Source organism: Camelus dromedarius, chromosome 2 (assembly GCF_036321535.1).
Source record: "Camelus dromedarius isolate mCamDro1 chromosome 2, mCamDro1.pat, whole genome shotgun sequence".
Classification (NCBI taxonomy): Eukaryota; Metazoa; Chordata; class Mammalia; order Artiodactyla; family Camelidae; genus Camelus; species Camelus dromedarius.
The window spans coordinates 73,048,160-73,063,797 of NC_087437.1; the positions used below are offsets into that span (position 1 = coordinate 73,048,160).

At 40.6% G+C, this 15,638-nt stretch overlaps 1 protein-coding gene across 3 annotated transcripts in view; it reads right to left on the bottom strand.

The window, feature by feature from the left end:
* Positions 1-15,638, bottom strand: part of CD96 (CD96 molecule) — a 79,873-nt gene that overhangs the window by 15,658 nt on the left and 48,577 nt on the right. For all 3 annotated transcript variants that reach the window (XM_064495594.1, XM_064495597.1, XM_010985081.3), the window contains one exon: positions 744-815. In XM_064495594.1, coding sequence (XP_064351664.1) covers positions 744-815 — 72 coding nt within the window. The remainder of the gene's footprint in view (positions 1-743; positions 816-15,638) is intronic.

The window sequence follows — 15,638 nt, forward strand, 5'->3', positions numbered from 1 at the left end:
AACTTAAATGCTTTTCAAAAGGGGCACACACATGTATTCTGTAGCAAAGAGCCTGGGAGTTAAATTCAGAGTTCTGCACCCATGAGGTCCAGGATCTTCGTTCTCTTGGCTTCAGCCACATCCTTTGTCACTTCTTACCACACTGATCTTTGTCACTTCTTACCACACTGATCTTTGTCTAACACCACTGAGACACAGTGTACTTCCTTTCCAGACCCTGCTAATACCTGCTAAAGCAGCATCCGCAGACGCTGCTGATACGTGGTCAGATTACAAGTAACAAACCATTTCTGTCCCTCCTACTGACCTCCCTCTTTTCAGTTTTGTTAGTAATAGGCATAGTCTAGCTAATTTCCTCTTTCCCCAGATCTACTCAGTTTGCTTTTAAAAATTTCCACTAGTTGTAACTCCTAACACAGATGTCCCCTTCCTCGGTAAGTAACCCTGTTTAAAATGGCAGGGCCCCCTCACCCCTGACCCTCACTGTCTCCCTTCTCTGCTTTATTTTTTCCATATCACTTATCACTATTTGTCAGTCTCTCCCCCACCAGAATTTGGTACTTAGACCCGTTTTGTTTGCAGGTGTATCCCCCAGCAACTACAACAATCCTTTAAACATGACAGATGCCTTGTAAATATTTGTTAATATGATCGTAAACAAGGCACAGAGTAGTTGTTCAATATATATGTTGGATGAATGAATGAGACCCAGAGGACGCCAAGGGGCTCATAGTTATACTTACAGTACTTGACATCTTTCCCACTGGAGGTCTCAGAGTAGCTGAAGCCTCGGGTAGTCACATCGGAATTGCTGGCTGAAAGACAAAAATTTTAGAACCCAACCTTCTTATAAAGCTATTATTTAACTTTACTTTGATGTGCTGAATTTTTAATCTATATGATTTTGGGGGAAATCTGAAATTGAAAATATGCTTCTTTATGCATGAACACTGGCTAGCATATTAAGCCAAAGTCTGTAGTTTATGTTTAATGCCAACTTGTCTCTGATTTTCTTTCTTTTTCTGTTCCTGTCACCAAGTCAGATACTGGGAGTATTGTCAAGATTACTTTAATAGTACCTTAAAATCCCACAACAAATGAAAGGTACAAAATAATAACAAATCATCAACCTATATTTTTAAGATTATAGTGACTGTCATATCAATATATAGTCATCAGATTACAATTTGCCACAGAGTAACTCAAAACCAAAATAACAACATCAAATGAAAACACTAAGCCTTTTGCCCAAATCTCAGTATTATCACAGCTGTGGTGAAATTTGTGCGTATGTTGTCTCTTTTCAGCCACATGAGGAAAGCCCTGCTCTTTGAGCACTTTGAGGGGTGACAGTTGGAGTCGATGCACTCACATCCACAAGGGCTGTTGAAGATGGAGCTGGATATCCTATTCTGAAAACAAAATTCCCAAACTGTCATAGGTATTTACATGCACATGTTTAAATATGCCACTATACTTAACAGGAGTGGCATGTAGAACATGGAATATTAGAGTTGGAAAGGATCTTGGTGAATACATAATGCAATGGCTTCATGTTACGAATTATGAAACTGAGTTCAAAAGGTCTATGCTTGTGGTTAGATACCTGTGGGAGCCCATGATTGGGTTAACAAATTGTAACAGATCCCAGCTGCTTATCTCCTTAAAGAAGATGTGCTTAGTAACTGCCTTGAGGTTTTAGCAACGACCCAGGCCCCCGGCTATAAACGCTGGGCATGCCTGCTGTTAGATAGTCTTCTATCCCCAAAACAGCCTTCGGCTGGAATGGTATACAACTTATAAAAAGCTGCAGACTCAGAGGTGAGAAGGCTGGTTAGCCAATGACCGGTAAGATCCTCTGAGAGGGGCAACTTAAGACAGGCACAGCCTGAGTCCAAGTTGTTAAGCAGCTGATTCTCATAGTTCTGCCCTGATAAGCTGAAAGGCTCAACATGAACATGATTCACCAAAAAGGGTCTTCTGACCTTGAGCCAAACACCAACAATAAACAAAGCCATTGTACTCATCGTGATCCCACCCTGTCCTTCCCTAAATTCCTGCATTCCTCCTTTGACTGTACTCAATAAATACGGGAGATTTCAGAGGCTCGTGGAGTTGGCTCTGGACTCCCTCTCACTCTCTTGACTTTTCCACAGAGTCTTGAGTAATTCGTTCCGTCTCGGTGGGACTTCTGCTGGCCAGAACCCACAACTGGTGACGGACCCACAGATACCCGTTATTCAATATCATTTTTTGATATTAACCCAGTTCCCCTAACTCCGAGTATACTACATTCACACTTTAAAAATACACTGTTCTAGTATCTGCTATGTGCCAGGCTCTACTCCGCCTGCAGTGCGTAAGGAAGACTAAGCCCTCAACCTCGTGGAACTTACATTGCAGTGGATTTTCCCAATTACCCGTAACATTTTCACATGCTAAATATGGTTTAATAAGTACTTCAATTTTTAGCTTTCAGAATCATCTCCATCTTCACAAGCCATCATTTCCCATTTTCCACTTCCCTCTCTTCCCCTCAAAATGAAAGACTAATTCATATTCATTTGAAAATATCTCTAGAGATAAAGCAAAGTAGACTGAAGAAGAAAAATACCCAGCCACAGCCCACTGAAACATGTTTATGTCTCTTAGGAAGACAAATCTTTAATAGATTTTATTTATATGTGTTTCTCCCTCGTTCCCAAACACATTTATGGTGGTTTCCATAAATATGCAGTGCCGGAAGATAAAAGAAGTGGATAGAAAGGGAAAATAGGTCAAAGAAAAAATTATTAGAAAAAGCAAGCTGAGTTTCGTTGAAACCTGAGTGGTGATATTACATTAAATGCGTTTCTTGATGTGGTTTTCTCCTAGTAGATACGGGCTGCACATTTGGCCAGAACTTTCTAGTGACAATGCTAAGAAATAAAACATATGTTATGCCATTGATGAACACTATTAGAGAAAAACAGTCAATTTTTAAAAGAAGCACAATTATTTGTTCTATTGTGATTAAAAAGAATTCCCCTCCCCCCAGTCTTTATAAACAGGATACTGTATAATGTGTACAACACTCTCAACAATATCCTTACAGTGTGTCAGCCATGATGCTCACTCACCCTCACACTTTAGTTAGTGAAGAGCATGGCAACTTGCCGGGTACCTCAATTCTGGGAAAGGGCATGCCTTCAGTAGAAACCATGGGTAATCACATTTCTAAAAGAAGTATATGTAAGATAAATAGGTAAACTGGTAACATGCTTTATAAGTAGTCTACACAAGAGCTAATCAACAACAATCATTTTGCAATACACCCATGAATGCAATCAACACCAAAGACACACTACACCCTAGCTCCATGAACCCAGTCAGATATGGGGAGATGTGTTAGAGGCTGCCCCACATGATGCTGTATGAGGAACAAAAATGGGCAGCCAGCATTGGGGTGGGCAGAAAAATGTTCTCAAGATGGGATATGCACAGCTTCATTTGTCCAACAAACAGCCAGTTCCCAGCATGTACCAGAATGGGGGATGAAGTGAAGAGAAAGAGGAATTTCGCCCCTATCCCATGGAGTAGACAGTTTAATGAGACTAAAGTTCAGGGTGGTGGATTACGGGGTGATCACCAAACCTAGTCCTCTTCTCCTCACCACAGAGAGACTGCACTTCTGAGCCTCCTGAGCAGTTAGGTGTGGTGGCCGGGAACCAAATCCCAAGCATTGGACTGTGAGTAAGAGTGATGGTTGTCATCAAGGCCTGACTACAAAACGCCCCCTGTGTGATCTTCCATGATCTGTCTCTATGTACTATCCAGATATTATGATGCAGGGTGACAGAGCTGCCACAGCCTGGGTTCTTGAATGACTATGGAGCAGAGAACCCAGCTACTAGCTTGGCCCTTTGTTGGCTCTTTGTTAGGATAAACAAATTTATATCATATCAAGTATAAATGAACAAAATGAAATTTTGGAATTTGTTGTTACTGCAGTCTCCTTTCACTTACAAACAGTCAAAACAGAATTGCAGTATGAGATGTTACATATTATGGCAGAGAAAATACACTGTGCTGTGGGATTCCAGAGGAGGAACACACAACCAGGACATAGGAGCTCAGGGGAGGCTTTTTGAAGCAAGTGACTTATCAGCTAGGCTTGAAGGATGACAGGAATTAGCAAGACAAGTTGGAGAAGGAGAAGTGGTAAGGAGAAGAGTGTTCCAAGCAGTGTGGGCAGACGAGGTGGGAGAGGACTGAAGTCTGATCAGAATGTTGGAGGCACTCAGCATGAAGTAAAGGGATGATGAAAGAGAAGGAAGAAGAAGCTATATCCCAAGATCCCATGGAGGAAGTAATATCCAACTAGTCCTTACAAGATGCTCCGATCTCCAGGTAAATGAAGGGTGGCTTGGACTATACGTTTAAGGCTGTGGGGGAGAAGGGACGTGGACAGGTTTCAAATGTGGACTCAGCAGGGCTTAGTGAATGGCTGAATGTAGGCAATAAGGAAGAGAGAGGTCAAAATAATCCCAGTTTTCCAGCTTGGGCAGCTTTTTGGATCAAGGTGTCATTAGCTGAGAAAATAAACAGAGGAAAATAAATTTAAGAAGGGCCAGAGGCATGAAGATGAAGTAAATTTTAGACAGATTGATTTTGAGGGCATATGAGACATTCAGTTGCAGCAAAGGGTTGATCATGTGAGTCTGAATCTTAGAGTGAAACCAGGCTGCAAATGAATTATTTGTGACATCAGCATGTAGACAATAATTGGAGTAACTGAGAGCTCCAAGGAGGATGGGTCCAGGGAGAAGAGATGTGGGCCTAGGATGGATCAATGGGGAACACTTCCATGTAAGGTACCAGCAGAAGAAAAGGAGATTGAAAAGGGGGAGACAGGGACAGAAAGAAAGCCAGGGGGTATGATGTTAGAGAAACCAAGGTGACTGAGGGTTTTCAGACGCAGGACCAGTCAGTCCAATTCAGCAAATGTTGGTTGGTGAACACTGTGTACCAAATGCTGGGTCAGTGGAGTCAAATGCTCCTAAGAAGACAGATTTCCATGTAGCTGTCAACTACTAGGAAGCCACCGCGTTAGACCTATCAACTTGCATACATGCTAGGAAACATTTGCAAACCATTTGAAGATTTGCAAAAGTGGTATACCTTAGCTATTAAAAGCATGAGTGCCAGAGCAAGACTCTTGGGGTTGAATCCTGGCTTTGTTCTAGGTTAGATGTATGATCTTGGTAAACTCTATTGACCTTTCTCTCTTTCTCACATTCCCCACTTGTAAAATAACAGTACTTTTCTAGTAGGATGATTGTGACAACTGAGAAATTGTCACACATATAAAGTACTTAGAAGAGTGCCTGGCATGAGGTGAGTGCTGAAAGCTATATAATATGTCATCTGCAGTTTAGTTCAGGTGTTGAAAATACAAGGATATTATAGCAATAGTTGACTTGAACCTCTTGAGTTCTACCATTGCCCCATTTCCCTTGGTCTTTCTAGAAGGAGGCTGATTTGAGGTAACCAACCCCTCCTTCCTCAGGCTAGCCCAAGTCAAGAACTACATTCCAAAGCCTGCATCAGAAAGGGCTACCTGTCTGGGGTGAAGAGAGCAAGAGAGCAGCTGCTTGACAGGCATCAGCTCTGTGAAGAGATTGTAATTTCTATTGGCAGAGTCACCTACAACCATCCTCTTTCACCTTACTGAGCCACCAGTGGTTCACATTCTTGTGTGGTCACTGTAACTTCTGGCTCACTGCCTCCCACCACTCATTAAGAAAGGTTCAGTGGAACAGAGTAGAGAGCCCATAAATATACCCACAAACTTATGGTCAATTATCTTTGGCAAAGGAGGCAAGAATATACAGTAGAGATAAGATCATCTCTTTAGCAAGCAGTGTTGGGAAAGCTGGACAGCTGCATGTAAATCAATGAAGTAGGAACACTCCCTCATACCATACACAAAAATAAACTGAAACTGGCTTAAAGACTTAAATATAAGACATGACACCATAAAACTCCTAGAAGAGAACATAGGCAAAACATTCTTTGACATAAATCACAGCAATGTTCTTAGGTCAGTCTCCCAAGGCAATGGAAATAAAAGCAAAAATAAATGGAACCTAGTCAAACTTATAAGCTTTTGCACAGCAAAGGAAACCATAAAAAATGAAAAGACAAACTACAGACTAGAAAAGAAATTTGCAAATGATGCAACCGACAAGGGCTTAATTTCCAAAATAAACAAACAGCTCATACAACTCAATAACAACAACAACAAAAACAAATAATTCAATTACAAAATGGGAAGAAGACCTAAACAGATATTTCTCCAAAGAAGACATACAGATGACCAGCAAGCATATGAAAAGATGCTCAACATCGCTAATTATTGGAGAAATGCAAATCAAAACTACAATAAGGTGTCACCTCACATTGGTAAGAATGACCATCATTAAAAAGTTCACAAACGATAAATGCTAAAGAGGGTGTGGAGAAAAGGGACTCCTCCTACACTGTTGGTGGGAATGTAAATTGGTGCAGCCACTATGGAAAACAGTATGGAGGTGCCTTAAAAAACTAAAAATAGACATATGATCCAGCAATCCCACTCCTGGGCATATAACTGGAGGGAACTCTAACTTGAAAAGATACATGCACCTTAATGTTCATAGCAACACTATTTCACAACAGCCAAGACATGGAAGCAACCTAAATGTCCATTGACAGATAAGTGGATAAAAAGGATGTGGTATGTATATACAATGGAGTATTACTCAGCCATAAAAAAGAATGAAATAATATCATTTGCAGCAACATGGATGGACTTAGAGATTATCATAGTAAGTAAATCAGAGAAAGATGAATATCACATGATATCACTTACATGTGGAATCTAAAAAAAAAGACAAATGAACTTATTTACAAAACAGAAAACAACTCCACAGACATAGAAAACAAACTTATGGTTACCAAAGGAGAAAGGGCATGGGAGGAGGGATAAATTAGGTGTTTGGGATTGGTAGATACAAACTTCTATATACAGAATAGATAAACAACAAAGTCCTACTGTGTTGCACAGGGAACTATATTTGATATCCTGAAACAAACCATAATGGAAAAGAACATGAAAAAGAATATATATAGATATAGACATATGTATAACCAAATCACTTTGCTGCACACCAGAAACTATCACAGTACTATAAATCAACTATACTTCAATAAAAATAATTAAAAAAATAATATCCATGAGACAATTAAAAAAAAAAGGTAGGTAATACGAAATAATGCACAAAAAGACTGCCTTCAGGATATATGAAGTATTTGCAGAGAAAGCTCAGATTGCCTCAAACTGACTGGGATCACGTTCGTAGTCACTGCAGAACTGCACTTGGGAAGTGAGCACTGGCATTAGACGCTGGCGGGCTGCCTAAGAGCAGGGCTGCTGGCAGAGGTCAGCCATCGTCACTCTGTGAGTCTGTTGCGGGCTGTGCTCCACCGCGCCCTCCAGAGGAGGGTCCGGGCAGTCTCTGCATCAGGAGCAGCTATGCTTCTCCTCTGCAACTGGCTCACTATGATTTTGTGAACCTATAGATCACCGAGTGAATCTGAATTTATCGCTTTCATCGAGATGGCTTTATCTTTGTCCCTCTTGGCAGTAATTCCTTCAGTTACCTATTTTTAAAATTTTGTATTGTTACATATTTTTAAAGTTATCTCATATCTATACAAGAAAAATGCACAGAACACAACTAGCCATAAGTAATCACTGGATACTGTGAGATCCTGAGAGAGGTGATGTGCTCCTCCTAATTACTAGAGAAAACAGGTGAAAGAGGAAGTGGAGCGGGGAGGTAAAAAGAAGAAAGACTATCCACATTTTGAACAATTCTCAGAAGGATTAGAAAAGAAAGATCCCTTTTCTCTGGGAGTCCATTCCTTGTGCGGGAGAACGTGCGGCTTTCATTGCCAGTCAGCAGTCTCTTATCTCCCCTCCCGCGGGCCAGCAACAAGTCTTCGTTCATTCATTCATTCATCCTTCCTCTCCCCCACCCCCTCCCTCTCATGCCTAGAACTGACCTTCACAGTAGTCACCAAATGACTTAGTAAGTGAAAGCAGAAGGGGATGGTTTCAACAGTGGTGATACGATCATAACAATGGTGATAATTGTGAAGAAAAAGACCGAGGCAATAATCAGAGAATTAGTATTTACTTATGAGCTGTACCACCATTACAGAGAAATCTAATAAGCAACTGCCAGACACCTTTTAAAATACTTCTTACTTACAAGCATCAGACAGGTTCTGATTGCCCACACTGGGTGATAGCACTGATTAGTAATTCATGATTTAATTCTGGCAGGATTCACTGGAATCCTGATGAAGTGTGATAACTGAGAATTTCATTTGTATTGAAATGACTGATTAAATGTTCTTTTCTGGAGGTCAGAAAGTAATGTGACATAAATCCTTGCTTACTGCTGAATTACTGCAGGGTAAGGAGAACTCATTCATTTGATTCCATCTAAGAGTGTTGTTCATGGGAAGAGGAATACTGCCCCGGGCATGCATCCTGCCTCGATCCTTGAGTCACTGGGTCTCCTGCCTGGCGTAGATATCAGGGCTGCTCTAAGCCTCCCCTCACAGGTAGGCTTATGGAATTTGCTGAGGGCTGAATATGTGCCAATAAGCTTCTGGGCACAAAAGGATCAGTGAGACCCATCACTATCTCGAGGGAGCCCAAGGTCATTTCAGTCTTATTGGACTCTAGCTGAATTTTGTTTCGGTCTTGGCCTGAGGGTTTGTTCCAGGCTGCATAGGTTAGTGGAAGAATGATCCCTTTACTATGAGACCTTGCCATCATGCAGAAGTCAGAGCTGAAGCCTGCTAGAGAACTATTTCCCTAGACAGATTAAATCCTCCCATTCCCATTGGCTTTACACCATGGTTCAAGGTAAAGGCCCCTGGGTATTACATGACCTAATTGTTAACAATCTCCACACTGTTATCTCTTGCTACTCCCTGCCTATATTCTTTCATTTATTCACCCAGCATTTGGGAGCCTCTATCTTCCAGGCATCATGTCTGCCACTGGGGACACAATGACGAGCTCCCCTGGAGTTTAAGTTCATGGAGGACATGGACATTAACCGGAGAACCACACAAACCAATCCAAGTATGAGAACACATGAAGGAGGGAAGACCAAGTCAGAGTCCCAGGAATGCTGCCCTGAGAAATATAGAAGGAGAATGGAGGCAGAAAGGGGGCCGTGGGAGCTTTCAGGCAGAGGCCACAGCAAGTTCAAAGGCCCTGCACGTGGTCTCACACACTGTGGTTTAGTAGTAGCAATGTGGTACCTGTCTATTCCAGGGCTGGGCCATTACAAGCATCCAGGGAGCATTTGTTCTGCATGTTGAACTGAACTGAGAGCTGTCACAGTGCACACCATGGCCTCAGCAGTGGCAGGACAGTGATCGAACTGTGGCATGCCAGCAGCAGCCAGCGCTGCTGGTTTCTCAGGGTTGTTTGGTTTTGTTTTGCTTCTGTTTTAAAAGCTATCCCTTCCTAGAGCCTGACCTGGAGATTCTGTAACTATAAGAGGACATATGCATCTGACAATCTCTGCACATCAAGTACAGCATGTTAAAATAATTGTATTCATATTATTTTCAGTCACGTCTTTAATAGATTCATGTTAGATACTTCAGCATGTGAATAAGCCATGTTAGCTCTTGTCTTTTCTGTTTCAAGGTTATGTTTACACTTACGAGAGCAAAATCTCTTCAACATTCCAGAGTTGGTTCTACATTATGACATATCATGTTGGCAAGTAGAATGCCAAACCCAGCAACAGACAGTTGTTTGATGGTTGTTTATTTCTTCTTCAGTTTGGGTGTTTATTGTTACTAAACCTTGTACGTGTCCAGAGATACATAATAATGATCCTTTGTTTCCAGGAAAGAAGAAGGGTTTTAGAAGAAAACACCACTTTGTACAAGATGTCTTGCTGTATTAATTCACAAACTACCAAGAGGTTAGATGAGATCTGAAACCTTCCTAGCCCATGTCTATTTCAACTTAAAATTTTTTTCACTAAGATGAAAAATTTCCCTCTATGTTATCCCTGGAAGTTCCATTAAGTCAGAAGACAGCTCTAGGCAGTTCTGAGTCGAATGGAGGAGACAGAAACTTGTTCTCTAAGAGCTAATTCTGGTCGCCTCCTTGTGACATTGTGAAGCAGAGCCAAATCTCTTAACCTGGACTCCTGCCATCTGCCCAGTGACTGTCCCTCTCACGGCCGGAGAAGGGAAAGGCAGGGAAACGCTAGAGGCCCCACAGCAGATTAATTGGGGGGAAATATTGAAATAGTTTCCAAACAATTTAAGTTAATTATATAATAAGGATTACTATGTACCAAATAAAAGAGACAGATGAGAAGTGGTGATAGGGTAAGGACTAAAGAGAAGGGTAAGGAATAAAATGGTAACAACAACAACAAAAAAGAAATATTGATTTGATCATTGCTTACTCCCTCAAAGAATTGAAAAATATAAGTAAAGGTACTGATTTATTTTAAGATGAATTTTGCTCGCTGGACCCTTCTTTTGATCACGACATCCTTCTCAGACTGGACTGTGTGAGCCTTTGCTTTATCATTGCTCTTTATGCATTTTCACATTTCCTAGTCATAATAACTATATGAGCTAGATGATATTACTTCTGTTTTTTAAGATAAAGAAATAGTATTAGAAAGGTGAAAAAACTTGCCCTGGGTTACAGAGCTAGTAGGTGGCAGAGGTAAGAATTGAACTCAAGCCTGTCTAACACCAAAGATTATATTCTTTCCAGTCTGGTAGCCTTAAAGTACAGGCAGCCTTGTTACAGGACACGTCATCAGAACCAGGGCTTAGCCACGGAAGGGCTCAGTCCTGGTCCCTAACATGCATCCGCCCAGAGTTGAAGGCATTTACAGCCTCTGCCTGTCTCCTCTCGCCCATCATCACCTCTCAGTTTCCTGTGATGAGACTACGCCAACTGCGGGCCCTGACCAGGTGCCTTTTTCTTTAGGGAGCTTTCTTCTGCTCTTTCCAAAACTCTTCCATTGTTAGTCACATTCTACTTCATACTTTAGAAAATATTCTTAACCCCTCAAATATTTACTGAGTTATCAATACTTATTGATAACCATGTGTTATCACTCTTCTAGGTGATCGAGATACATCGGTAGACAAATCAGACAAAAAACCCTGCCTCATGGGATTTAGTTTCTTGTAGGGAGGAGCCAGAAAAATAAATTATACAAGATGCTAAAAGATGCTACGGAGAAAAATAAAACAGGAAAAGGGGACGGGGGTAGGATGGGGGTGTTGTAGTTTTAAATGAGTTGGTCATGGAAAGCCACACTGAGAAGGTGACGTGTGAACAAAGAGTGGGAGAAGACGAGGGCGTGAGCCATGTGGATTTAGAGGGAAGAATTTCCAGGCAGAGGAAACAAGTAAAACGGCCCTGAGGTGGGGGCAGCTGAGGCACGTTGGAAGATCAGCAAGGAGACCACTTCAGGTGAAGCACAGTGAGTGAGCGGTGGCTAGAGTAGTGGGAATGTAGTAAACTGGATGTAACCTGTGGCCTTTCAGGCCATTGACAGATATCTGCCCTAGCTCACTGCCCCCGCCTCTCCTCCACTCATGTGACCTAGATCCTGGCGGGTTTTATTTACATCTGAATCTATTTCAAGTAGAAGTAGGACACATAATTCTAGACTTTTTGTTTTTATTAAAACACACAATTTAGACAAAGACAGACTGGTTAATTAATCAACCACTCTATTTCCTAACTTGGGTTCCTACTATGTTCCCAAAGGGATTTAAGGGAACTAATAATAAAATGCAGCTTTCTGACACTTACTATGAACCAGGTACTATATTAGGTGTTTTGCAGGTCTGCCTCTTCTGCTGCTTTTAATAACCCATGAGGAAGGCACTATCCATGCTAATACTCTTCCTTTCCTTCTTTCTCTTGTCTTTCCCCATTTTCTTCAAGCATCCTCACCTTGGCCTCACTTTTAGAACTCTGTCTATTACTTTTCAATCCATCACACTGTGCCCAAACCTATAGCTTTCAGTGGGCCGTCTCAGTAGGTAAACCATCAATCACCTCATCATGTTTGCTTCATTTTCACTACATTTATTTTATTTTACTTACTCATTTTAAAAATTTTTAAATAAAATTGAATATATTACTGTGTACACATGATGATTTGATATACATATACATAGTAGAATGATTACTATAGTCAGTTAACACACCATCTCCTTTCGCATACTTTCTAGTGTGCCAAGAACACGTGAAATCTACTCTTAGCAAATTTCCAATATACAATCCAGTAGTATTAACTATAGTCATTATGCTATACATTAGCTCTCTAGACTTACTAGTCCTACTTAACTCCAACTTTGTACACTTTGACGAACGTCATCCCGTCTCTCCTAGCTCCCTGGCCCTGGTAACTACTGTTCTACTCTTTGCTTCCATGTAATTGACTCTTTTTAGATTCCACATATATGCAGTTTTTTTTCTTTTTGTGTCTGGCTTATTTCACTGAAGCATTATGTCCTCTATGTTCATCCACTGCATATGGCAGGATTTCCTTTTTTAAGGTCAAATTATATATATATATATATATATATAAATTTTTTTGGCCCCATCAATTGGAACTTAGGCTATTTCCATATCTATTTGAACATGGGCGCACAGATTATCTCATAGAGGTGGCTGATTTCATTTCCTTTCTGTATATACCAAAAAGAGAGATTGCTGGATCAAATAGTAGTTCTATTTTTAAATTTTTTAGGAACTTCAAAGACTGGTTTCCATTAACAGCTGCATCAATTTACATTCTCACCAACAGTGTACAAGGGTTCTCTTTACTCCATATCCTCACCAACACTTGTTTATCTTTACTTTTGTTGCATTGTGACACATTGTCACAAGTGTGAGGTGATATTTCACTGTGGTTTGATTTGAATTTCTTTAATGATTAGCAATGTTGAGCACCTTTTCATATACCTTTTGGCCATTTGTATGTCTTCTTTAAAAAAATATCTATTCAGATCTATTGTCTCTTTTTTTAACAGTTTGTTTCTTGCTTTGCTATTGAACTAAGTTCCTTATATATTTTGGATATTAACCCTTTATCAGATTTATAATTTGCAAATACTTTCTTCCAGTCCATAGGTTGCTTTTGAATTTTGTTGGTTGTTTTCTTTGTTGTGCAGGGTTTTTTTGGTTTGATGTAGTACACTTGTTTATTTTTGCTTTTGCTGCCTGAACTTTTGGTGTCACATCAAAAAAATCATTGCCAAGGCCAACTGATGTCAAGTTTTTCCCTATGTTTTCTTCTAGAAGTTTTATAGTTTCAGATCTTATGTTTGTCTTTAATATATTTTGAGGTGATTTTTGTGTATTGTGTAAGAAAAGGGTCCAATTTCATTCTTTTGCATGTGGAAACATATCCAGTTTCCCGAGCACCATTTATTGAAGAGCCTTTCCTTTCCCAGTGTGTATTCTTGGTAATTTTGTTAAAAATTAGTTGACCGTATTTGCTTGGGTTTATTTCTGGGCTCTCTATTCTGTTTCCTTGGCCTACGTGCCTGTCTTATGCAAGTATCATACTGTTTTGATTACTACCCCTTTGTAGTATAGTGAGAAATTAGGAAGTGTGGTGCCTCCAACTCTGTCCTTTCTCAAGATTGCACTGGTTATTTGGTGTCTTTTGTAGATATGCATTTTAAGATTGTTTTTCTATTTCTGTGAAAAATTCATTGGAATTTTGATAGGGAACTGCACTGAATCTGTATATTGCTTTGAGTAGTGTAGACAATTTAACAATATTAATTATTCCAATCCATGAACACTGGATGTCTTTCCACTTGTTTGCATGTCTCCAATGTCTTTCATCAATGTTTTATAGTTTTCAGTGTACGGATCTTTCATTTTCTTGCTTAAATTTCCTAGTGTTTTATCCTTTTTTGATGCTATTGTAAATGGATTGTTTTCTTGGTTTCTTTTTTTGTTGTTGTTGTTGGTGTCACTGAATTTCTTTTAATTGCAATGGTTAATGCAGAACAGAATTTTCAAATGGAACTCTTCGTACATCCCTTTTAGGTGAGGTCCCAGAGGCTAAGAATGAAATTATAGGCAAGTCATTCTCACTTCTGGAGCAGAGTTCTAGACCACCTATGAAGGACATGTGAAGATAGAGTAGAATGGGTTCTGTCAGTTCAGGTCCATCAACAACCTCAAGGCTATGAACAGGGAGAGAAGCAGCCCTGGTGAGGATTTCTTTAGAGAGAGCTGTCAGGGTGCTGTGAGTTAAGTCCCTTTTCATGGAGTAGGGAAAGAAAGGGATGCCGCCTCACCTTAGTCCAAGTGAAGTGTCATTTCAAGAGACCCCTCAGAGCTCTTGGCCTCTGTGTGCTGGAGTCTGGAACAAAGGAGGCTGGTGACTGACTCAGGCTAAAGAGACTACACTGGGAGCCCTGCTTGGGCAGCTGTGTTAAATGGGCATAGAGAGGAGAGGTACAGCCCCCCTGGGAAGAGGAGCACCTCCCCCAAACAGGTGGCCAAGGAACACGTTTTCCCAGACAAAACAGGATGCTACGAAAAGAAATCTTTACTCCCCAAAATACTGAGAGGAACAAAAAGCTCCCAAGCAGACAAGCCTCCAGATGCTTACAGGCTGCAGGGATGGGGTAAGGAGGAGACCGAAAGAGAGGCACGGCCCACAGCAGGGGGACAGAATCTACAGGCCAGTCACAGATTTCTGAGAAATCTGCCAAAGTGCCCCATGACATTAAAGTATCAATTTTTATTCTTTCCATCCTTAGGGCACCTAGGTCAGATAATAGTCAGCCTGGCAAGGAAGGTCTTTCCTTACTTACTTCGCCCCTGTTTTCCCCACGCTGTGGCTGCCAAAGAGAGTTCCAAGCCAACAACTAGTAATGGAGGAGAAGATGGGGCCAGGAAATCTCAAAGATATCTCCCTTGTCTCTCCTTGACCCCCACAGACGGAAAAGACAGCCTCACGTCCCAGACTTTCAGAGCTGAGTGAGACCACACTTGGTGAGGAGGTGGGGAAGTCCCGGAGTGAATTAAGTTTTGCAAATTTTGACATGACACTCACAAGCTTTTTAAAATTACTGACACAAATCTGTTCTTGTGGCTAAAAGGGATCAGACAATATTTATTATGTGAAAATCACCAATAAAGTCAAAGAAAAAATCACCTAAAATTTCTTTCAAAGGCTAGGAAGAAACTCAATAGAGCTTGCTTGGACAGGAAATGATGCACAAAAAGAAAATTATTTTTTGCTAACCTACAGAGTTCAAGTTATTTGTTCAACTAAACACAAAGGTAAAAGTTATTTGTAAGTTCAGGTTGCTGTTGTCATAGGGATCTGGTTCATCAAGCTCAATGTCCAAGACTTTACCTATGCTCATGTAAAATTAAACCTAAAAGTTTAACTTATTTTCTCAAATAGTAATATTTTTCACTTGACCTTCCACTCTGTTGACATCACATTTATTGACACAGCTACCCAGAGTCTCCTTGACAAATGTGTAATTGTATT